The sequence below is a fragment of the Acaromyces ingoldii genome (assembly GCF_003144295.1).
Source record: "Acaromyces ingoldii strain MCA 4198 unplaced genomic scaffold FA10scaffold_2, whole genome shotgun sequence".
NCBI classification, from domain to species: Eukaryota; Fungi; Basidiomycota; class Exobasidiomycetes; order Exobasidiales; family Cryptobasidiaceae; genus Acaromyces; species Acaromyces ingoldii.
This window is the reverse complement of record NW_020290248.1, coordinates 1,012,330-1,033,960: the sequence shown is the minus strand read 5'-3', so window position 1 is coordinate 1,033,960 and position 21,631 is coordinate 1,012,330. Positions and strand designations below refer to the sequence as shown.

At 56.2% G+C, this 21,631-nt stretch overlaps 11 protein-coding genes across 11 annotated transcripts; 5 read left to right on the top strand and 6 right to left on the bottom strand.

Moving 5' to 3' along the window:
* Nucleotides 1–3: 3 nt before the first annotated feature.
* FA10DRAFT_265341 (putative RPS17B-ribosomal protein S17.e.B) lies at nt 4–788 on the bottom strand. The gene is made up of 2 exons (XM_025521016.1): nt 720–788; nt 4–456 (listed from the first exon to the last, which is right to left on the bottom strand). Exons 1-2 carry the CDS (start codon nt 760–762, stop codon nt 62–64), a joined length of 438 nt encoding a protein of 145 aa, XP_025378682.1. The 5' UTR covers nt 763–788; the 3' UTR covers nt 4–61.
* A 250-nt stretch (nt 789–1,038) lies between these two features.
* FA10DRAFT_265338 (putative RPS22A-ribosomal protein S15a.e.c10, cytosolic) lies at nt 1,039–2,240 on the top strand. The gene is made up of 2 exons (XM_025521015.1): nt 1,039–1,523; nt 1,780–2,240. The coding sequence occupies exons 1-2, from the start codon at nt 1,391–1,393 to the stop codon at nt 2,037–2,039; spliced, it is 393 nt and encodes a 130-aa protein (XP_025378681.1). The 5' UTR covers nt 1,039–1,390; the 3' UTR covers nt 2,040–2,240.
* FA10DRAFT_68457 (hypothetical protein) lies at nt 2,098–5,105 on the bottom strand. Its single transcript, XM_025525642.1, has 6 exons — nt 4,959–5,105; nt 4,488–4,908; nt 4,267–4,423; nt 3,572–4,202; nt 3,390–3,516; nt 2,098–3,323 (listed from the first exon to the last, which is right to left on the bottom strand). The coding sequence occupies exons 1-6, from the start codon at nt 5,023–5,025 to the stop codon at nt 2,189–2,191; spliced, it is 2,538 nt and encodes an 845-aa protein (XP_025378680.1). The 5' UTR covers nt 5,026–5,105; the 3' UTR covers nt 2,098–2,188.
* Nucleotides 5,106–5,554: 449 nt separating this feature from the next.
* Nucleotides 5,555–8,651, top strand: FA10DRAFT_265337 (PFU-domain-containing protein). Its single transcript, XM_025521014.1, has 10 exons — nt 5,555–5,632; nt 5,690–5,885; nt 5,950–6,240; nt 6,300–6,456; nt 6,520–6,692; nt 6,746–7,920; nt 7,991–8,073; nt 8,132–8,204; nt 8,256–8,333; nt 8,403–8,651. The coding sequence occupies exons 1-10, from the start codon at nt 5,582–5,584 to the stop codon at nt 8,547–8,549; spliced, it is 2,424 nt and encodes an 807-aa protein (XP_025378679.1). The 5' UTR covers nt 5,555–5,581; the 3' UTR covers nt 8,550–8,651.
* Nucleotides 8,652–8,675: 24 nt separating this feature from the next.
* FA10DRAFT_284412 (hypothetical protein) lies at nt 8,676–9,051 on the bottom strand (the record flags this gene model as incomplete). Its single annotated transcript, XM_025523916.1, has 2 exons — nt 8,676–8,793; nt 8,858–9,051. The coding sequence occupies 2 exons, from the start codon at nt 9,049–9,051 to the stop codon at nt 8,676–8,678; spliced, it is 312 nt and encodes a 103-aa protein (XP_025378678.1).
* Nucleotides 9,052–9,233: 182 nt separating this feature from the next.
* Nucleotides 9,234–10,660, top strand: FA10DRAFT_265336 (hypothetical protein). Its single transcript, XM_025521013.1, has 2 exons — nt 9,234–10,422; nt 10,500–10,660. The coding sequence occupies exons 1-2, from the start codon at nt 9,275–9,277 to the stop codon at nt 10,558–10,560; spliced, it is 1,209 nt and encodes a 402-aa protein (XP_025378677.1). The 5' UTR covers nt 9,234–9,274; the 3' UTR covers nt 10,561–10,660.
* Nucleotides 10,591–12,186, bottom strand: FA10DRAFT_265335 (hypothetical protein). Its single transcript, XM_025521012.1, has 3 exons — nt 11,879–12,186; nt 11,543–11,803; nt 10,591–11,481 (listed from the first exon to the last, which is right to left on the bottom strand). The coding sequence occupies exons 1-3, from the start codon at nt 12,146–12,148 to the stop codon at nt 10,921–10,923; spliced, it is 1,092 nt and encodes a 363-aa protein (XP_025378676.1). The 5' UTR covers nt 12,149–12,186; the 3' UTR covers nt 10,591–10,920.
* A 119-nt stretch (nt 12,187–12,305) lies between these two features.
* FA10DRAFT_265334 (hypothetical protein) lies at nt 12,306–13,693 on the top strand. The gene is made up of 2 exons (XM_025521011.1): nt 12,306–13,024; nt 13,088–13,693. Exons 1-2 carry the CDS (start codon nt 12,347–12,349, stop codon nt 13,631–13,633), a joined length of 1,224 nt encoding a protein of 407 aa, XP_025378675.1. The 5' UTR covers nt 12,306–12,346; the 3' UTR covers nt 13,634–13,693.
* A 1,059-nt stretch (nt 13,694–14,752) lies between these two features.
* On the bottom strand, nt 14,753–16,910 carry FA10DRAFT_292366 (hypothetical protein; the record flags this gene model as incomplete). The annotated part of the gene is made up of 5 exons (XM_025524393.1): nt 16,302–16,910; nt 16,078–16,226; nt 15,304–16,006; nt 15,192–15,243; nt 14,753–15,127 (listed from the first exon to the last, which is right to left on the bottom strand). Coding segments are annotated over exons 1-5 (1,878 nt in total), but the record flags the coding sequence as incomplete, so codon positions are not given.
* A 391-nt stretch (nt 16,911–17,301) lies between these two features.
* FA10DRAFT_265333 (hypothetical protein) lies at nt 17,302–19,187 on the top strand. The gene is made up of 2 exons (XM_025521010.1): nt 17,302–17,884; nt 17,960–19,187. Exons 1-2 carry the CDS (start codon nt 17,354–17,356, stop codon nt 19,001–19,003), a joined length of 1,575 nt encoding a protein of 524 aa, XP_025378673.1. The 5' UTR covers nt 17,302–17,353; the 3' UTR covers nt 19,004–19,187.
* Nucleotides 19,108–21,569, bottom strand: FA10DRAFT_284406 (TLD-domain-containing protein; the record flags this gene model as incomplete). Its single annotated transcript, XM_025523915.1, has 3 exons — nt 19,108–19,438; nt 19,511–21,336; nt 21,450–21,569. 3 exons carry the CDS (start codon nt 21,567–21,569, stop codon nt 19,108–19,110), a joined length of 2,277 nt encoding a protein of 758 aa, XP_025378672.1.
* Nucleotides 21,570–21,631: the final 62 nt, after the last annotated feature.

Here is a 21,631-nt window from a genome sequence, read left to right as displayed (position 1 = left end):
CGAGCAGGGCTGGTCCGAGTCCGGAGCTGGTCGATCCTTTTGTCGTGAAAGAAGAGACAATCTAACGACGGCCAGCACCGGGGACGTTCCGGCCGCGCCTCTCGGGCTGCTGGAAGGCCGAGACGGGGCCAGTGACGCTGACGGGGAGCTTGTCGAAGCCAACGCTGTTGAGCATCTCCTTGGTGTCGGCGTCGACTTCGAGGCCGCCGTTGGCCGCAACGTCGAGGGCCGAGACCTCGGGGACGTACTGGTCCTTGCGCTCGCGCTCCTCTTCCTGCAGCTTGAAGCTGATGCCGCGGACGGGGCCCTTCTGGATACGCTTCATCAGGTACGTCGTGTAGCCCGCGATCTTGTTCCGGAGACGCTTCGAGGGGATGATGGCCACCTCGTCGATCGTCTTCTTGTTGGTGTGGAAGTCCGTGGGCGAGAGCCTAGGGTAGTAGCGCTCGATGAGCACTGTCAATGCAAGGGTCAGCTTCCAGCTCTTTGCAATCTTCTGACCATTTCCCTCCTTTCCTCTCCGCATTCCTGCTTTGCTTTCCTCCATCGATCTCCTTCTGCTTCCTTATGCCAGCCATACACCTTTGTTCCACCTTCTTGGTTCGACACTCTCCCTCCCCAAGAAGTTCCAGCCAGTCTACCTCCTCCTTCCGCTTCCGCTTCCCACAACCGCTCTCGCCTCTCCTCTCTTCCGACCTGTGACAAGCCGCTCTACTAACCTCGCGAAGCACGCTTGCTAGTCTTTGTCCTAACGCGACCCATGTTGAACTATCTGTCGTGCTCGTCGGTCGAAGTGAGGATGAGTTGGAGAGAGAGCTTGAAGAAGGAGGGGCGAAATCCGTGTGTCAATCCACCCTCGGCCAAGGACAGAACGAGGTCAGGTGACTTTTGCCTTGCTGCGGTCCACCCGTCAATTTGCTTTTAGTCAAGGTCACTTTAGTAGAATTCAACATTTTTAATATAGAGGTTTCAATATTGAAATTCTCGCGCGAGGGGAACGGCAAGCTCGACTTCTTCTTGCGCGCCTTGCTTTCCACATCTTCGTCAACGTCAATCGGCAAACCCGTCTCTCAAGGTGAGTGTCTGTCTTTGTTCGTCTTCCGTGTGGCGGGTTTAGGCACGCACGATGCTCGAAGACGGCGGCAACTTGACGGCAGGGAAGGGGTAGCGGGGGGACAGAAAACGATTGGGAAAGGGACCTTTTGTTCAATTGGTCGCTCTCACATTCGCAGGCTCGCCCGCGCGTCCGTCTCGAGAGAGAAGAGGAGATGTCGTCGTCGCAGAAGGAGCTGGTCGGAACAGATGGCTGAATACCTCTGTACCCGTCCAGCAGGAGCATACAGATTCCCACCCACTCTCCAACACAACCACCACCGCCAAATCTTGAAAGATGGTCCGCATTTCCGTCCTCAACGACGCGCTTAACAGCATCGTCAACGCCGAGCGCAAGGGCAAGCGACAGGTCCTCATCCGGCCTTCGTCCAAGGTCGTCATCAAGTTCCTCAGCGTCATGCAGAAGCACGGTGAGTCTCACGATGGAGTGGCATGCTAGGAGAAAAGGAGAAGGAGGCCGGCGGCCAGCACCACCGGGCTTATAACTGTTGGGCGAATTGGCTTCTGCTCCCACCAACGCCCATCTTTAAGGGTCCGGAAGATCAATATTCTCCTCCTTCTCCATTCTTACTGGGACAGCCTCCAATGGCATGCTGGCCCTATCAGCGAAATAGAAGAAACATTCCTTAAAGTGAACAGTTACTAATGTTCGTCCGAATCTCGCAGGCTACATCGGCGAGTTCGAGGAGATCGACGACCACCGCTCCGGCAAGGTCGTGATCCAGCTGCTGGGCCGTGTCAACAAGTGCGGTGTCATCAGCCCCCGGTTCAACGTTCCTCTTGGCCGAATTGAGCAGTGGGTCGAGCAGCTGCTCCCCGCCCGTTCGTTCGGTATCATCGTCTTGACCACCTCGGCTGGTGTCCTCGACCACCACGAGGCCCGTAGGAAGCATGTCGCAGGAAAGATCCTGGGCTTCTTCTACTAGGTCATTGATCGGCTTCTTTTCCTCTTTACGCGCACATCTTCATGTACTATGATCATCCCAAACAACGAAACCAAAACAAGGCATCCAGGCACTCTGGTTGTCCTTTCTCAGACCTGACATATTACATTGGAACGATGGAGTGAAGGTATCTAAAAGCCTCTTAGACGATTCTTGGTGCGCTTCGGCTTTTTGCTGGGCGGCGGACGGGAGGCAGCCGTCTGGCTGGCAAATGCTAGTTGGGGAGGATCGCTTGGTCGGAGGTCCCTTGCTTCAGGCTGGCTGCTCGCAACTGTCGGGGTCCCATACTCTGTCTCGGCATAAAGCGAGAGGCTAGACGAGGGTACACCTCGTCCTACATGTGTCGCACCGGAGCCAGCGTTGTCCGAGTCTAAGTGATGACGCCCTCCGGCCCCACTCCCAAGCCTCGATTTGCGTACCCGCTGTGACGCAGAAGGGGGAGGCGCAGATGCAGAGGCTGACGCAGACGCAGACGCAGACGCAGACGCAGACGCAGACGTATAGCCACCGTCGGCCTCGAATTCTCCCAGATCCCCTTCCTCGCCATCGACGTCAACATAGGGATTTTCGTAGATGTAGTCTCGCGGATCGGCTCCCACTGTCCAATCGGAGAGCAAGAGACGGGCCGCCATGGTCGTCGTTGTTGATGAGCCCGCTCCATTCCCCATGATACGGTCCCGCGATGAAGAGGGCGCAGACGAAGCCGTGGGGGAGCCAGAAGCCTCAGCGGCGTCAACGCCGAGCTCGAGGTGAGAGAGCTGAATCCTTGGAGGATTCGGGACCTGTTGCAGGGCCTGCGCTTCAATGTTATCTTCCCCTGCGCCATCTTGCCTTACTGCTGCTGCTGCAGCCACTTCTCCCTCATTGCTCGTCGTTGTCGCCGCCCTTCCTGAAACCGACTGCGACCTTGACTTTCCCCGCCGCCTCTTCCCAAGAACGACTCGTGACGCCAGCTTCGTGTCGTTTGAAGCCTGCAAGCAGGAAGAAACGAGATGCCTCCGAATTCCTTCCATCGCTTCGGTCCTATCAGTAGCAGTCTTTCCTTCACTGGAGGGAGAATCGAAGAGTTCGCGGAGCGCGTCGATAGCGCCTCCAAGCAACAACTCTTCGACGACAGCATCGAGCACGTAGGCGTTGGGCGATGCCTCGCACCAGGCTGAGCTGTCGTTTATGAGAATCGAGGATTCGGGACTGAGTTCGAGTGCTCTCTGGGTGATAGGTGCGAGTGTGACTGACGAGTCACCCATCGATCCGATGAGTTCAAGTCTGGACTCGTGCAGATGCATACATTAGCAGCTGAAATTCCAAGAAGATCCAAAAAGAAACGCTCACAGGGTGTAGGATGATCTCGAGGGCGATGTTGCTTCGATATGCCGCCTCAGGGCCGATTTGACCATGGCTTTCGCCTCGCCAACTGCGTCATTCGATTGATCTCTGACCATAGTGTACTTCATCATCGCTGTAAAAGAGTCTTAGTCAATTGAGGCAGGGGTCCACTGGGAGCATCAACTTGCCTTCGTACGCCTTTGAAAAGTCGACGAGGAGGCGCCTGCACCTTTCTCGAGCACGGCTCGGTGGTGCAACGATGGATTTTGTCACTGTGCCGAGGACGTTGCTATCTCTAGTTGACTCGGCACGCTTGAATGCAAATCGTTGCAGCCAGACATCGCTGCTTTGGTCCAATCCCAGGAGGATGATCATCACATGATCTGCTCCATTCCCGGGAGTAGTCACATCGCATGTAATAGCAGGTGGCCAAACGCATTGCTTGGCAAGAAGACTGAAAGATGGCGATGATGTCTCGGCGCTGATCGAGTGAGGCGAAGCCGCATCGATGGAAGTAGAAAACGTCTCGACCAGGCCGCTTTCGCCCCATAGTACAGCCGAGAATACTGTAGATGCAGAAGAAGAAGCAGATATTTCGCCGGGCAGCGAGGTGATCGAGAGATGCTCTTTGGCGTGACGCTGGTGCGGCCACGTTGAGAGGAAGGTGTTGGGCGTCGATGTAGCTTCAAGATCCAAGATCGAGACTGTTGAGTCCGTCAGAAGCCATAGGAGACGATGTGGTGATTGGACAAACGACATCGAAAGGATAGGCGAGTTGACCGAGGACGGCATTGTAATTTCCTCGCATCTCGTGTCGATCTCCTGGTGTGAATGACAGCTTCAGTAAAGATAGCTGGGCAGCGCGTATAGAGTTTCTGCTCACCTTCTCTTGCGTCTCGACGAATAAGAGCCTGCTACCCTTGCCGACGAGAAATCGACTCTCTCCAGCCCACGAGAGTGACCATTGTCCTTCTTGAAAGAGGTCGAACAACTCGTGCTGTACGTTGAGCAAAGTCCACGACAGACAATTGGCCCATGGACTGGTGGTGATGAGGAGCTTAGAGACATGTGTATGTACATTATCGATATTGAGGAAAGACTCACGCTTTCATGGCCAAGTCGATGAAGTTGCACTTGAACAGGCCCACGTTGCCTTCGACATCGATTGTGAGGGCCCTGCAATCGGTCTTTGTTGGATGGAAAACCACGTTCACTATTTGTGAAGGCGCTTGATAGGTGACATTTCCAGGGTCGACAACAGGAGTGCGGTCGCCTTTCTTTAGGTGCTGAATGTTCAAAATGGACAAGAGACGCAGAGATCCATGTGATGCTTGAATGCTGCCAAAGATGGTCACTGATCTTGTCCGAACACAAAGCCATGGACCGGCATGCTTCGAAGTCGGGGTTAAATTATGGCGTACAGGGGCGACCTGCACGCCGAGGATGGTAGTGACGAAAGTCGCCAAAAGGTGGCGACGAATGAGAATTCCATGAGCTGCGCTTGAGCGAGATCGGACAGTGATATCTGTACGATTTGTGAGCATGGATTAGCAAGGGACTTTAGGAGGCACTTACAGAGTTCATTCCCCCCTTCGCCTCCCGCAAAGACAAAACAATCCTGCTGTGGCCCTGGACGTTGCATTGCTTTGGTCGAAGGGATGAGCGCACTCAGCTCAGGTCTGATCCATGCAGCCTGCGATCCTCGCTCCGCATCGGCCTCTGCCTTGCACTCGCTGGGGAGCTTCCCATCTGACTGCGAATCTTCCCTTACAACGAAACCCTCGAGTGACTCAAGCTCTGGGGCTAAACACAATAAGTCTCAGCAGCGTCAGGACCTTTGCTTCTTATCAATATTCTCTCTGAGGTGGAGTACGAACCACTGACTGAGAGAGAGCGTGCGTATTGGAATGAGACATCGTCACTCCCGCCTTCGGCCGCGGCTCGCGATTTCGCCAGCCATATGGGCCCGCGCGAGCCGCGATTGATGTGTAGGTTGGACGCCGTCGTGAAGTTGTCCTCTTCGTCCTCACTGCTAGATGGTGTCGAAGCAACAGCCACTTTCTTGGCTCCCTAGCTTTTACCCGCAACTTTTTTTCTGGCCCAGCTTCACGTGTTTCGATGGTCCGTGCCCAATGGAAGATTGCGTGGCCCTTGTTGGTAACGCCCCTTCCAAGACTCAACACCCGCACTCAATTGACATGGTAGCAAGGTTCCAGCTCTCCCAGCAGCTTCAGGGTCACACAGGCGATGTAAGTTGCGACTCTCCGAAGCTATGACTGTCGCGCTGAAACGGTAGCTGTCCATAGGTTCGAAGCCTCTCGGCTCTCCACCTGGGCGACCCGTTGAAGCCCTTACTATTGTCAGCGTCTCGAGATGGGACTGGGCGAATCTGGGCTCGACCAGACCAATCTAAGGCCAAGAGAGATATCGAAGCTAGAATAAACTTGGAAGGGCATGCCGGTTTCGTCAACGCAAGCGCCTGGCTCGATACAGGCAGCCAAGGTGGGTTAGGTCGGGGAACTATGATTGTGCCTTGTATGCTCACCGATGACCTCTCCATCGCAAGCCTACGCGCTGACCGGAGGCCAAGATCATTTGGTCAATGCCTTTACGCTCCCACTACAATCTCCGGATCCTGCTGCCAACTCGTCTCTTACTCCGGACTTCGTCCTGGTGGGACATGAAGACAATGTCTGCGCTCTTGATGCTCTCAGTGGACCCAGGGGCTATGTCGTTAGCGGGAGCTGGGACAAGACGGCTCGTGTGTGGAAGGAGTGGAATTGCGTTTCCGTCTTGGGTGATCACGCACAGGCAGTGTGGGCTGTGAAGGCTATCGATGAGGATTTCGTGTTGACTGGTGAGCTAGCACCTGGCAGATGCGAGTCCAAGCCATTTGCTCATGTGGGCCCGCCGTAGCTTCTGCCGACAAGGTGGTCCGGATGTTCTCGCTCACACACAGCCGCAAAGATGGCGAGATGCTGTTGCCAGTGGCCAAGTTCGTTGGCCATACCGACGCTGTGCGAGGGCTGACCATGTTGAGCGCGCGGACCTTTGCAAGCTGCGGTAATGATGGGTGAGCAGACCACTTTAGAAGCAATACAGCGATAGCGAATGCTCACTTCTTCTTCTCTGTCAGCAACATCCACATCTACAATCTCCCAAACGTACAAGGCCCGTCTCCTGTCCAAGCAGTCGTGCAACCGTCCCAAGTCCTCTCTGGGCATACAAGCTTCGTCTATGCGCTTGACTCACTAAGCTCTGGCGAAATTGTCAGTTCAGGGGAAGATCGGAGCGCCCGAGTTTGGAAAGGTGAGCAGAGCTGTCTTTACAAGTTGATCCTCGAAAATTGACGGGCATGAAAGATGGAGCTCTGCAGCAAACGATTACCATTCCGGCAATTTCGGTCTGGTCTATCGCTTGTCTATCAAATGGAGATATTGCCTGTGCCAGCAGCGACAACTTCATTAGGATATTCACTCGCGAGACGCAACGTGTGGCGGACGTCCAGGAGCTACAAGCTTACGAGACTACCGTCTCTTCGCAAGCCCTCAACAAGGCACAGGTTGGTGATGTCCAAAAGGACTCGCTGCCCGCGCCCGATGCCCTCTTGCAACCGGGGCGCAAGGAGGGTGAGGTCCGCATGGTACGCAACGGCGAGCTCGTCGAGGCCCATCAGTGGAGCTCGGCGGCGAACCAGTGGGAAAAGATTGGAGAGGTCGTGGGAGGCGTAGGATCAGGTCAAAAGAAGCTCTACCAAGGAAAGGAGTACGACTACGTCTTCGACGTCGACATCGCCGATGGTATTCCACCCCTGAAGCTGCCATACAACGCCACCGAGAACCCTTACAACGCAGCGTACAAGTTTCTCGAGCGCAACGAGCTTCCGCTCACATACGTGGATCAGGTTGTTGCCTTCATCGAGAAGAATACGGAGGCTGTCAATCTCGGCAGCAACAACGAGTTCGTTGACCCCTACACAGGTGCCTCCAGCTATCGACCGGGCGCCACATCAGCGAGTGCGCCTGCAGCTGCCGCACCTCGACCATCAGCACCCGTTGCACCCCCAATCTTGCCTCTTGCGCGACCGCTGACGTTCAAACAATTTAACGAAGCTGGAGCGAAGAGCAAGATTGACGAACTCAATGGACAACTCTCTGGAGCAACTGCATTGACGACCGACGAAAAGGATGCGATTTCCACCTTGCTTTCCTCTCTGACTAAGCTCTCGTCTCAGCGAGCCACAGGCCAATCTCGACTCAACGTCACGCCTCTGGAGACTGCCATGGCTCGGTGGCCACTCGCTCTAAGATTCCCTCTGCTGGATGCTTATCGCGCGGCTTCAGCGTATCCAACGACGACACCGACTGATGAGTGCGCCAAGGCTTCACTGAGAGTCGCTGCTTGGACAGACAGCTGGCCAACGGATGCAGAGCAGGACAAAACGAAGGGCATCTTGGCAATGCTCGCCCTCCGAGCTGTTGCAAACGCTTTCAGTCGGAAGGAAGAGGCAAGTTCTTTGCTAGAGAGTGGTTCACTTGTGAGTTCATGTTGTGGATGATCGACGATTCGAAGTTGTTATGACTAATCGGGGTGCTTTGGCATTGCAGATCGCCGTGGAACTTCGAAAATCGGGACACTTTGACCGACTCAACAAGAATGCCCGCACCGCCTACGCCACTGTGGCGTTCAAGTGAGTGGTTCTTAAGGCTGAAAACAGATAGAAGCTTACAAGCTTCGCTGTGCGAAAGTTTCTCTGTCCTTGTCGTCTCGGATCCCTCCAGTGTCAAGCTTGCTGCATCGACGCTGGACCTCGTTATCGGAGTGAGTGGTCTTGTACCTGAAACGTTCCTTGCTTATCCTTTGTCCACAAAGATTCTGAAAGCGGAGAACGACCCGAAACGAAGAGACGGCGAGGTTTTCTATCGAGCTCTGGTGGCACTCGGAAATTTGGTGAGGAATCACAGATATCTCTGTGTTAGTGATGAGACTTGTGCTCATAAATCTTCAAATATCTGTCAGCTCGTTTCCAAGTCCGCCGGTTCACTCTCTGTCGGATCCATCGCCGACGCTGTAGGAGCGAGTCAGGCAGCTGTATCATCAGAAGAAAGGATCCGCAACATCCAGCGAGAGGTTGCAGAGAAGGACACTGCAGTAAGAGGAATTTAAGCTCCGGCAGCATGGTATACAATGATTATGCACGCCCTGTCTTGTTTACTTCTACAAGCTTGTCGCAATGAAATGTCCGGGACAGTGAATCCCCTGACTTCTTGTCTTCTTCCTAGTTCTTCGTCGTCAAGAGTCCTTTTTCGATTCTGCGCTGCCTGGATCCGATGATGCCGTGGGCTCTGGTGGAGGCATCTGCTGGACTTGCGTCGCCGAAGGTGGAAGTCTAGCGAGCTCTGCGAGGAACCTATGGTAGCGATGGGTATAAGCATGGTGCAGGGCAACGGGACGTACAATGCACTTGTGCTTACCAATGAATGGAAAAGAAGAGACCAAGGGCGATGCAGAGGAGAGCAATGACGTGGAAGTTGCCGCCTGTCACAATGGCCAAGCCGAGGAGGACGATGAAGAGACCATAGAAGCTCAGATCCATCGCAGTGCGCATAGGCGTGTTGAGCCCCGGCTGGAAGAGCGAGTCAAAGGCGGCTTGCATCAACGAAGCCATGGTGGGCTTCTCCTACTTCGTGGCGGCGCAACTGAGCGAAGTCTTCCCTTTCGTTGGTCTCGAGAAGAGGAAACAGGATCAAGCTCGCCCGTGTTCCGAGCCTGAGGTCTTTTTCCACGCGAGGGGGGACCCGCGCACGGACTCACAAACCCGTGCCTGTCTTCCTCGCTTCTTCCTTTTCCTCCTTGCCTCCCGTCCAGCTACTGGTGCGACAGAAGTCAAGATGGCCAAGGGAAGAAAGAACGCTTCGCAGACAGCCAAGATCACCGAGATCGTGGAGCCGACACCTTCAAAGGCTAAAGGCGGAAAAGATGCTTCGCCAAGCGCGGTGCCATTCATCGTCCTGGGCGCGCTGTCGATTGCTTTCGGCCTCGCCATCCACCTCACCGCCGTTTGGAACAGCCCGGAAAGGTCCGTCAGTCAACTTCTGGAACTTTCCACCCGCCAAATCAAGTCTAGAATCAATGTAGCTCACGATTGGCCCGATGCTGCGACGTCGGCGTTCCTCGAGGCGCACGCACAGACGCTATTTCGCGCCTTCTTGATTGCTATTGCCGTCTTCAAAGACCTTCTTCGAGACGACACAGGCAAGGCACTCTTCCTCATCATCACGGCGGTGGGTGCGCCGATGTTCAATTTTGCTGCAGTCGAGTCTATCAAGCACGGTCGGCACCCTCTGCTTCACATCACCACGTACGCCGTCGCGGCCACGCTGGGCCAAGTGATGTGCATCGGTGCCGCTACGCCCTTATTCTACCTACCTGCCTACGCCTACGTTCGGTGGTCAGAGAGCAAGAAACCCCTCTCGGTCCATCCTCTCCCCTCTTCCAGCTTCGCCAACGTCTTTCTGGCCCAGCTCGTAGGAGCAGCAACGGTCGCCACGATTATCGGCACCGTCTTTCTGCCCGTGGAGAGCCGAGAGTGGCTCCTCGTCAACATTGCCTTTCAGTTCTTTCCGTTGTTCCTCATCCCGCTCGCCTTTGCCTCGTCACGGGTCAAAGCGGCCATCGATGAGAATGGCGACGTCTCAAAGCCCCGGCTTGCCACTTCCGAGTCGTACCGCATGATGGGCTACATTTGCCTGGGCCTCTACTACGCCGGCCTCTACTACGGCTTCCAGGGCTTCAGAAGGGCCTATGCGGCACGCACGTTCAACAACGATGCCCAATGGACCATCTTTTGGGACCTAATCGGTCTGCTCGGCTCCCTCTATCTCTTTGTCCTCATCGACAGCTTCGCAGACGAGGCGGCCATCAAGCGGGGTGCCCAGAGGGTCCACGCGAGGCGATTCCTGCCCGAGGACATCCTCATGGGCTTGCCCGGTGCGCTCCTCCTAAGCCCTGGCTGGGCCGCAGCGACCTATTGGCAGAGGTACGTAAAGGCCGTCGTTCGGGTTTGTGGCAATGCAAAATGACTGACGCGTTACTTCCGTTGTCACGCAATGACAGGAGGGAAGTGCTGGCGGAAAAGGCCAGGCTGGGTGTTGTGCCTATCGACAAGGACGACTGAGCGGTGTCATTTGACTAATCAATCGGAAAAGGGTCTGCTCGCTTTAGCCTTCGAGACTACTGTACATCAGATCTGTTGCTGCAATCTTTAAATTAATCGTTACTTGTGCATTTAGCATCCGGTCTCGAGCGTGCGGAGAAGGACGAGGCTCATGCTGATGATGGGGCGTGTCTGTTCATCATAGACATCACTGGCTGGAAGCCACCTCTCCTCTCTACTCAGGCGCACACATGTCTGTCGGACTGGCTGACCCGGCATGTCGGGTAAAGAAGAATGGGTCCATTTCCTCGAAATGGCGGGTATCAAGGGTAGATTACATTTGTGGATTGACCCCGCAGCGTGCCGCGCAGATGGGGTGTCTCATTGCAGTGCAGCACTAAGCGCCTCCATCTGGTCTGCGTCTCCCACAGCTTCGTTGACCTGTGTAGTTTCTTGGTCGTCGCTGCCATCATTGCCGTCATCCGCGGTCCTCTTTGAAGCGCGACCTCCGACCTCGCTCGACTGTTTGCGCTTCTTGCCCTCAGCACGTTGGGCCGGTGGTGTCGCGTCGCCGGTGCTATTTCCCTCCTTCTTCTCCTTTGCCAAGATGCGCCCTGTCTCCCACGCCAGGTAACCCTCTCTGCCCTTCTCCCATGCCTCGGTAGTCTCGCCTGCGCTCTCTCGGCCTCCCTGGAGCGGATTTAGACTGGCGCCAAGCGGGTCCGTCGCGCGAAGCTCATGCAACGCCTTGAGGAGCGCAGACGTGTCTGTTCGCAGCTTGCGCGCAGCCAGAGGAAGCGTGGATGCCAACGGTGTCTCGACATCCGCTGCACCTTCGTCGCCGACGAGAAACGAGAAGCGATCGACAACTTTGCTGATTCTGGCCAGTCGCTGGTCCGCCGCAGCGTTGGCCAGTGCTAATGAATGTCGGACTGCCCGGGCCTGAAGCACGAGACAGGTGTCAGATTCATTGATCCTGTCAACATCTAAAGACTTTACTCACTGCGCTGATTTTTCTCTCAAGCTCATTCTGCCGCTCACTCAGTGCCTCGCTCTCTTCCTTTGCGCTCAATTTCGACGACGACCCTTTGCCCTTTGTCTTCTCCTCGGCCAGACGGAGGTCAAGACCGCGATGATGCTCCAAAGTGATGTATCTGGCCTGCCTCGACGTGATCCCAAACACGCTCTTGAGGCAGTACAGCTCGAGCGTGTCAAAGGTGTGGTCCAGCGCGTTCTCGAACAGGGTGAGAATCGCATGGACTCCCTATCAAATATAGCAAGCTTCCTGTCAACAATTGCTACTTCGGAGAGGGCGAATATGTCTCAAAAAGAGACTCACCTGTTCAGCTTCGGCATCGCCATTGGGTCGCTTCTTGAGCTGTGCTTTGACAAGCTCGTGAAACTTTTCGCCCATGATGTACAGATGTTCGTTCGAGACGTAAACGAGCGAGTCGATGAATGACTTTGGGTTGAATCCAAAGTGCTCCGTCAGCAGTTCGAGGTGCTCGTCGGTGCTCGACTGGTCCTGTCCCAGCGGCTCATCCTTGCTCGTCCTCTTGGTATCGTGCGAGGACGACGAAGAGGATGCTTGCGCATGTCTGCTGGCCATCCTGGGTATGCTCGTCGACGTTGGAGACCAACACTGCCAAACAGACCAAATGGAGAGCGAGCGCGTCGTTCCCCCCCTCCGCGGAGATTTAGTGGATTTTGCACGTGAACTTTCTCAAAATCCAAAATTTCACTTTTTTTGAACACAGGCAGCGGCCAACTTCCTTCGCCACGAAGAACCAAGGGGAAGAGACAGACGATGGCGCCAAACAAGAAGTCTCAGGATCAAGCCGAGGCATCTACCTCATCTGCACCCAACGAAGATGCCGAACCCGTCAACAAGAACAAGCGTTTCCGCAAGGAGAAGCCCTGGGACACTGACGACGTGAACCACTGGGAGATTCCCAAGATTACGCGCGAGGACCACCCTCTGCCCTTTGCAGAGGAGTCGAGCTTCGCAACGCTCTTTCCCAAGTATCGCGAAAAGTATCTCAAGGAGGTGTGGGGGCCGGTCACGCGGGCACTGGAGAAGCATGGGATTGCCTGCACTTTAGACCTCGTCGAGGGCAGCATGACGGTTAGGACGACACGAAAGACATTTGACCCGTACATCCTCTTCAAGGCTCGAGACCTCATTAAGCTTCTCAGTCGGAGCGTGCCCTTCCCACAGGCCGTTCGGGTCCTCCAGGACGATGTGACGTCGGATGTCATCAAGATCGGAGGCCTTGTTCGAAACAAGGAGAGGTTTGTCAAGCGTCGTCAGAGGATCATTGGACCGAATGGGAGCACGCTCAAGGCCATTGAGCTCCTCACCGGCTGCTACGTCCTCGTGCAGGGTAATACGGTCAGCGCAATGGGTGGATACAAGGGTCTGAAGGAGGTTCGGAGGATCATCGTCGATTGCATGAAGAACATTCATCCAATCTACCACATCAAGGTGCGCTGATCGTCCTTTTCTGCTGTCTCTTTTCCACAAGCTTACATGACGTCGCTGTTGCAGGAACTCATGATCAAGCGAGAGCTGGCCAAGGATCCGAAGTTGGCAAATGAGTCGTGGGATCGCTTCCTGCCCAAATTCAAGAAGCGCAACGTCAAATCCAAGAAGCCCTCGGCCGAGGCAGGTGCGACGGAAAACGCAAACACCATCCCGCTGGGCAATGGCACCAGCAGCAAGCCGGCCCTCACCGCAGAGCAGGAAGGAGAGAAAAAAGAAAAGGACAAGAAGAAGAAGAAGGTCTACACACCTTTCCCTCCACCGCAGCAACCAAGCAAGATCGACCTCCAGATCGAATCGGGCGAGTACTTCCTCAAGCCTCGAGAGAAGAAGGAGCGCATCGAAGCAGAACGCGAAAAGCGACAGGAGTCGAAGCAGCGCGAGCGGGAAAAGGAAAGGGAAAAGAGCTTTATCGCGCCAAAGGAAGACGACGGAGAGGGGCAGTTGTCGAAGAAGGCAAAGAAGAGGAAGGAAAAGGAGTCGGGACCGGATGGGGATGCAGAAGACAAGAAGAAGGACAAGAAGAAGCGGAAGCGAGAAGACAAGGAGTGAAGCATCGAGTGCGCATGGTAACATTATCAACATCCCTTTGCAATCATATTAGTACAGAGCCTCTTCCTCGATGGTCTCAAATGGCCGCTCGGTTGTCGAGGTGGAAAGGCTGAGAGATGCCAGCCCATGTCGATTGGCCCTGATTTTGGAAGGTGGGTGATAGGGCCATGCTTGATAGTTGGGCGCGACCCTTGCTGCCGACGATGAGGGAGCCGGCGGCTGAGGCAGAGGCCTAGGAGGAAGATCGCCTAGGACTTCCCTTTCCTCCGATCCTGACTTTGAATTCGCACTCTCTCCTGGCCGTTCGAGATGAACAAACGCAGGGACCCGGTGTTCTCGTCTACTCGGCCTCGGCGAAGGCGTTGATATGATGTCGAATTTGCGACCAGAGGAAGTGCCTTTGCCCATGCTGGATGCCCGCTTTGTGTCGATGCGGAGGTTGCTCCGCCTTCTTTTCGAGGGCTGCTCTTGAGGTGCAGGATCCTCGTAGTTATGTGGAACGAGTGGAACAACAGGTTGCATGATGGGTGCAGGAGCAGAATTGGGGATGAACCACCATTGAAGAGCCCTTCTTATCGGCATGCTCAGCATTGCAAATGATTGCTGAAAGGGCCTTACGAGACTGGGCCGTTTCTCTTTGGCATCGTGCTTCTCTCTTCCCACCCATGGACGCAGGGAGACCCAGAAAGTCGATGCAGACGGAAAGGACCAGCGTGGCCGCTTCTCGGAATCGGCTTGTGCAGCTGACAACGGCTTTTCTGCTTTCTGGGCCTGATCCTGGGCCAGGTGTCGCTCGTCGAGGAGAGAATCCCAGCTTTTGGAGGCCGTGTGCTGCTGCCAAATACTAGTAGGAAGCGGTGCAGAGATCAGACCATCGTAGGTTGATGATCTGTTCGATGAAGCCGAAGAGAATTGCTTTCGATGGCGGCGAAGGTTGAAGATGGGGGCGGGTAGGTCAGGGGCACAAATTTCAGCAGGCGCCGCGTTGCAAAAGCGATGCATGACTGCGTCTGCGTCCTCTTGAGGATGAGGCAAGGTGCCCTTCTCGAGATAGGGCGAGGGTGGCGCTAGTTTCAGACGTCTGAAGCGGCGATTAAGCCTCGAGCTGAGCGGCAATGACGATGCAAAGGCGACGACGACGAGGCCGATGAGAACGAGGAGGACGTATGCGAGGATGAGCAGCGCGTAGAAGATTCTCTCTTTCTCCAGGCTATTGATGTAGGCACCCGTCAGCCGTTGCAGGATTCCCTGATGATCGCCTTGGTCGCTACCGTTGCCTAAAGCAGCCTGCTTGACGGGTTCCATCAATTCCTTTGTTCGATTGGTGTCCAGCATCAGGACGTCGTCGGCGACGATGGGTAACGAGACGTGGGCGTTTGATTGGATCCAGGTGAGAGCTTTTTCGATCTTGTCCACCTTTTGCCCTAAGATACAGTCGATAAAAGTCTGCACAGGCTGGTAGAGTGGGGACAGGGATGTTTGCAGGAATGTGTCCTAGGAAGAACAGAACATGAGCCTCTGAGCATTCCGGACAGTCGGTCGAGCTCACATTCAAGACTAGGGCTATGCCATCCATGAACTCGTTGAGGGTATTGTTCATCGTCGATGTTCTGCGAAGGAAAAAATCAATAGCTGCGCCCAGACAGGTTGAGCAAAGCGAAAGGACGCACGTTACGTTGACCCATCTGAACAGGCCATCATTAAGACCGTTTTGCGCATCGATAATGACGGTGTTCGATTTGTTGGCAAAGTCTCTCGAGGCATCGCCAAAGTAGGCGTCGATGTTCGCTTGGAGGCCATTGGCAGTGCCATCGAGCATTCCATCGAATCGGTGTTGGAATTGGTCCTTCACAATGGCTACGGCCCTGAGCTGCGCCTCGACTGTCAGGAGACCAACAAGGCCCATTGCTAGTACTGCTACTGCAATAGGGTGTGAGATCCAGGCGAGCCACCAACGAAGATAGGCGAGGGACTGCGAACCCTTGATGCCTAATCGTTGCGCGATCGTGAGACCCACTTTTGCCATCAGAGGATGCGTCGAGAGCTGCATGAGCGCAAAGAGAGAGGGAGTGTCGAGCATCGAGATCTGCTTGGTGGACTGGCCCCGGCCACTCAGCGAGAGCAGGTAGGTGTCTCGCGTATTTTCGACGTGCTTGTGAAGGCACCTCCAGGACCACCATTCGCGCAGTGCGCACAGTATCAGAAGCAAAAGGGCCGCCAAGCCTAGCAGTCCCAGGCCAACTCGAGTGATGTGACGCAGTGCGTCGCCCAGATCATCGATTGGCTTGGTGTCGAGGGCCTTGTCGCAAAAGCTCACCGTCCGCTGCTCGGGAACCGGCAAGGCCGACGAGTTGAAATTGAAGTTCGATATCGCTACCCATTTATGAGAGTCAGTGACGGTGATGGACAATAAAGCAGAATGAGGAAGAGGAAGCTAAACCCACTATCGTTGATCTCGGCCCTGAGTTGCTCGAATGGCGTCTCGATTACGTCGTTCACTTTTTGTTTGAGCTGGTCCAGTGTGGGCATGCTGCCATTGATGTTACTCAGGGCGTCCTCAAAAGTCTTGGGAATCTGAATGTTGTTAAGTGCACTGTGGTGAACCGTACAATAGCCGCACATCAGCTTGAAGTGCACACTTTCGACGCCACGCTTGCCATACGCTCACCTTAAGTCCGGCTGGGGAATCTGTGGCACACCTATGCTTTTTCCAAAGAGCTTGGCGACATCATTGATGCCCGACACTGAGCCTTTAAGGACGTCATTGAGGCCATTGATGGATGCCTGGATGCTCTGTTGGATACCGTGAGCCGCGGCGTGTACACCGTCAGAAATGAGCTGGACGGCACTGATGAGGAGCGATAGAGACCCTCTGACGACGAGCTCGATGACACAAAGAAACAAACTCCGATACATGTCGACGAGAAAGACGAGGAGATTTTCGATGGCTTCGATGCCGAGCAGGAGCACCTTGCCCAGCCCCTGGACCGTGTCCATCACGGCGCGCGAGGTGGCCTCGTTGAAGTTGTGCGCCATGATGCGGGGCATGCTCGCTGCCGTCGTAGCCGCAAGCTCTACGCCTCGACAGCTTGTCCATAGTCTAGTCTTTGCTTCTGCTACCTTGTCGTCGACATCTGTGGACGAGATGGCTAGCCTGGCGGCAACGAAGGCAAGGGCCAGGAGAGTAGGCGAAAAGAGGCAGAGGGCGAGGCGGGCTCGAAGGCCTAGCCAGGGCTTGAGACGGGCGTCTGTACTGGGAATCACCATTGACTTGACGACTTGTAAGGAAGAGTGTTCATGCTTTGGGATCCTGGGCAAAGGCCTCGAGATCATCCCTTTGTCTCTCTCCTTTGTCAGTGGACATTACCCTCCCCTTGTCCTCAAATTCAATCTCCCTTTGTCCTGCAGTGCGGAGCAATGAGGCGTCCCCAAAGAGAAGGCGCATTTGCAATCTTTCTAATATTTGGCAGATGCATTGACATCACTCAAGCCACAGCTCTATCGAAGGCTATGAAGCCAACTTGCTCGGAGTCCTTCTGAGGCCGTCACCATGCCTAGTGGCCGGCCATGAGGTGTCAATCGACTATTTCGATAGACGGATGCCCAATTATCTTTTCAACTCACGCGCCTTTGTCCACTTTTTCCGGCGCTTGGGTGGATGCGTAGCCGGTCTCCACCCTCCGTAGATCTTTTTGTACCACCAGCGCCCCAATATCGACAATGGAGAACGACGCGGCGCGAGAGGAGCGGCATGCGCAGGCCGTGCGCTTCCTCGTCTCGCTACAGGCGTCCAATAAGGACAAGCAGCACGACGACGAGGCCTCCCAGCGGGACTTTTTGCGCTCAAAGGGCCTCGACGAGGCTGCCATCGATCGGGCCTATGCAGATGCACGTCGACCCGAGCATCTCAGCTCGCCAGTCGCCACCGAGGCAGCGGCGGCTTCACCCACAGACACTGCGACCGATGCTTTCGACAGGGCGAGGCGCCAATTCGACTCGCCACTCTCGCCATCCTCTTCCTCCGAAGAAGTAAGCGGACCTGAACCTCAGTTGCCCCCCAAGACATACCCTCGATCTCCCTTGGCGCTGTACCAGGACCGACAAGCGACCTCGCAAGCCATGGCAGCCGCACAGCAGCAGCAGCCTGGACCCACGACGCGGTACGAAGTCCTGCTGGCCTTCTTCAGGTCCATGTCCTACTTTCTCATGCTCGGCGGTGGCTTCGCCGCTGTCCTCGTCGGTCTGTACCGGGTGAGTCCTCTCTTCACTTCTCTCTTCCTTCCCCCTTCCTTCCGTGTGTGCTGACATTTCTCTCTCTTAAAACAGGCGTATATGCTTCCCCGACTTGTCTCGACGCTGGATGCCCGCTCAGAGCTGCTCAAGCACCACCACGACCTCTACAGCACGCTGCACAACCGGGTCAAGAAGCTGCGATCCTCGGCCGGCTTCTCTTCCACGGATGCCAACGGCACCTCTTCGTCGGCGGCCGCCGTACCGAAGCGGGGTGTGTTGAAGCGAGTGCAGTTCGCAGATGAGGTCGGCAAGGACGCCGCACCGACGTCGCCGACGTCTTCTGCTGAGGAGATTGAAGACAAAAAGGAGGCTGGCGACGTTGTTCTGCCCGGCACCGACGTTGTCGTTTCCGCCACATCTGTGCCCGATGGGAGCAAGGAGAAGGGTGGTGATGGAGAGGAAGAGGAGAAGCGGCCACTGCTGGAGGGACAGGCCGAGGACGCAGAGACAGAGAAAGACAAGGTCGTTCCCATCGACGTGACCGCGCCACTCCGATCCTCGCTCTCGAAGCTCGCCGAGGCGCTCAAAGCCGACGCATCCTCGCAGGCTTTGTTGCCCCCTTCACCAGCTACAACATCAACAAAGACACCGACGGTGGCCGACGAGGAGTCGGACGGTGCCTCGGAGGAATCAGACGATGAAGACGAGCTCGAGTTTGACCCATTTGCGCCTCCCAAGACGTCGTCCTCAAAGAAGAAGCACACAAGTACAAGCACGTCGGCGGCAGCGACATCGACAACGAACAGTGGAGAGGGAGCAGGAGGAAAGGCCGCTTCGTTGCGGTCGAGCCTGAGCGCGATCAACGCCAACATTGCTGCGCAGATGTATACCGCAAGCGCATCCCACTATGGCTCGCGGTCGTTCAACACCTTTGCCTCGTCCATCACCTCGTCATTCGGCGCATCACCGTCAACAGGCTCGAGCAATGGCACCAGCGCAGAACAAAAGACGGTCGATGTGGCGCAGGTCAGGGCAGACATCCGGAACCTCAAGGGTCTTCTGTTGAGTCGGAGAAATTTCCCAATCTACGCTAGACCGTCGTCAGCTACCCCTGCTGCTGCCACAACATCTACATAGCATGTGTGTGTGTGTATAATGGAAATACGATTGTCTCTGTGCTTCTCGTTTTACACGTAACACTGGCCCAAGTGATGATGTGGGGAGGGAAGAGACTGACGACATCAATCGATGCCACAGGCCCAGACTTCTATGCAGATGCACTCAAACTTGCCCTCGTCCTCGCCGTCGTCCTTCGAAAAGGCCGATGGGTTGCAAAGCACCTCGTTGTCAAACGCCGGGCACGTAGCTGAGATGCCCCGATCGAGGCTGCCGTCGAGCCAGAAGCCGTACTTGCCCTCGCCGCCGCCGAAGGAGAGGTAGTGGGCCTCTGTGAGGGCCATGTAGTCGTTTTTGCCAGTGTAGCCAAACGTGGAAATCTTCTGTCGGCGGCCGCCTGCATCCTCGTCGGGCGCGGCTGCCTGGCTGGGCAGATTCGTTGTTTTCCACAGGAAGCTGCGCGTGAAGGAGGACGATGAACAAGGATTGCTCACACGACAGTAATGCATCAGTCCTGTGCCAACTCACCATTCTCCATTGCCGTAGTAGTGGGCCTGAGGTCGGATGCGCTCATTGACAAATGCTCCAAACACATTGTCGTCGGCGTCTCGTACAGCCACGATGAGGCCAGCATCGGCGAGGCTCATCAGCCCGCCACCAAGCCTCTTGACGCTACTACCACCGGCGCCCCCTGCACCGATCAAGGCTGCCTTTGTGGCACCGCTCGCGCCCCGCAGCCACCCCTCGTCCTGTGCCACGCCTGCACCTGCACCACCGCCGCCGCTAAGCCTAGACCCGCGTCCTGATCCACTGGCCGAGGCAGACATACCGCTCTCGACTGAGCGGTACAGCGTGCCGAGGCTGATGCCATGCTGGTCCGAGGAGTAGAGGAGCTTCCAGCTCTTGCCCAGCTGTAGCCTCGGCGGCAAGTGGGGCTGTAACCTCGCTGCGTGCCAGTCCTCGATGACCTCGTTGGTCTCCTCTCGCCGTCCCCGGAGCGTGACGGGCATGGGTCTCTTGGAGCGGAGCGATTCTTCGTGCGAAGACAGGCTCCACTCGCCTGTGTTCCAGCGCCGGGTGGCCGAGGCATCAAAGCCAGGCGCACCGCTGATGGGCACCACGGCTGCTGGGGCCGTCGAGTAGTGGGTGCGGTGTGCATGGCTACTGCTGGTACTGGCCGCCATGAGGTTCGGTGGGACAGGCTTCATCGTGGGCGAGGTGGGCGATGCAGAGGCGCCGAATGGGGTCCCGTGTGAGTAGTCCGATGCCGAGGCAATCGACTGCTTCCGCCGCGGCGTGGGCATCGACAGGGCCGACGCCGGTTCTTCTTTGGGCGGTGGAAAGGGCGACGGCGTCCTTTGTCGGCTCGAGCCGGCCTCGCGCTGTTGTTCTTCTCCTCCCTCGGGTGGGACGATGAAGTCGCTAGCGCTTGGCAAGTGGTTGGCGACACCGGCGGGCAGGCCGCGCAGCGAGCCGAGCGTCTTGCGCAGGCTTCCTCCCCAAGAGCCTGCCATCTCGGACCAGCTGTCGCTCCGACCTTGCTTCATCTGCCCTTGTTCATCAGTACCATTGTTGTCATTGCCTTTGGAGGGGGAAACAGAGGCAGCGCCGAAGTAGTCTGCCATCGTCGAAGAGCTTGTCGTCTGCATTGGGCTATCCTGAGCGTCCTTCATGTCGTCGAGCTTTGTGCCCGTCAGCCCTGGGCTCTTCTCCTCTGCAATCCTCCTGGCATTGCCTCGCATCGTTTCCTCTGGACTCGCTTCAAATGTGGCAAAGAAGTCGTCCTCTTTCGTGGCTTGACCGGCCTGCTTCTGCTTCTGGTTGCGATCGGCTAGCTGCTTCTCCATGTCGCGCAGATCAATCATGGGCGGCGACGGCTGTCGCTGTGACCTCGCAATGGCAGCCCTCTCAAATGCTGCGAAGAAGTCTTCGTCAGCCGGGTTACCTTGCTTGGCTCCCTTTGTGCCGCCTCCTGCTGCCGCTGCCGCTCCTGCTCCTGGAGTCACGGACTGAGGCCCTGTTGGCGTATCCCATGCGTCCCAGTCGAGAAGATCAGCAGAGACAGCTGCGGCGGGCCCTATCCCCTTGAATGCCGTCGTGGTGGAAGAGGTGGTGGCGGCAGGAGGGGCAGGAGCAGGAGCATGGCCGTTGCTGCTTTGCTGAAAAGTCTGTCGATCTTGGACGGGAGAGAAGCTCTGCACCATGTCTGCGTCCTGCCAGTGTTCGTCTTGCTCGTCGTTTTCGTCGTCCTCGAAGCCAACATCGGCAGCGTGGCTCGACGAATCGAATGACGCCGGTGGCGGGTCGACAAAGTCGCCAAACCCGTCGCTGGAGGCCGTGAGCGTGCGCCGGTGCTGAGCCCGAAAAGCGGACAAAGCGAAGGGAAAAAAAGGTAAGGTGAGCAGAGTCAGCCTAGGGAGGAGCGCAAAGGGAGAAAATGTTCAGCTAGAACCGCCAATTTGCTCACCCCGGCCGATGAGGTCGCGACGGGGCTGCTGCCGCCCAGGTCCAGCAGGTCGACGCTGGGCTGCCTCCCCCTCTTTCGCAGCCCGTCTCGGGGCGACTCCGGAGATGAAGTCCCGGCCATATCCACTCTACGGCTTGCGTTGGTTGGTCGGTTGCTCAAAAAAACCAAAAAGTTGCTTCACA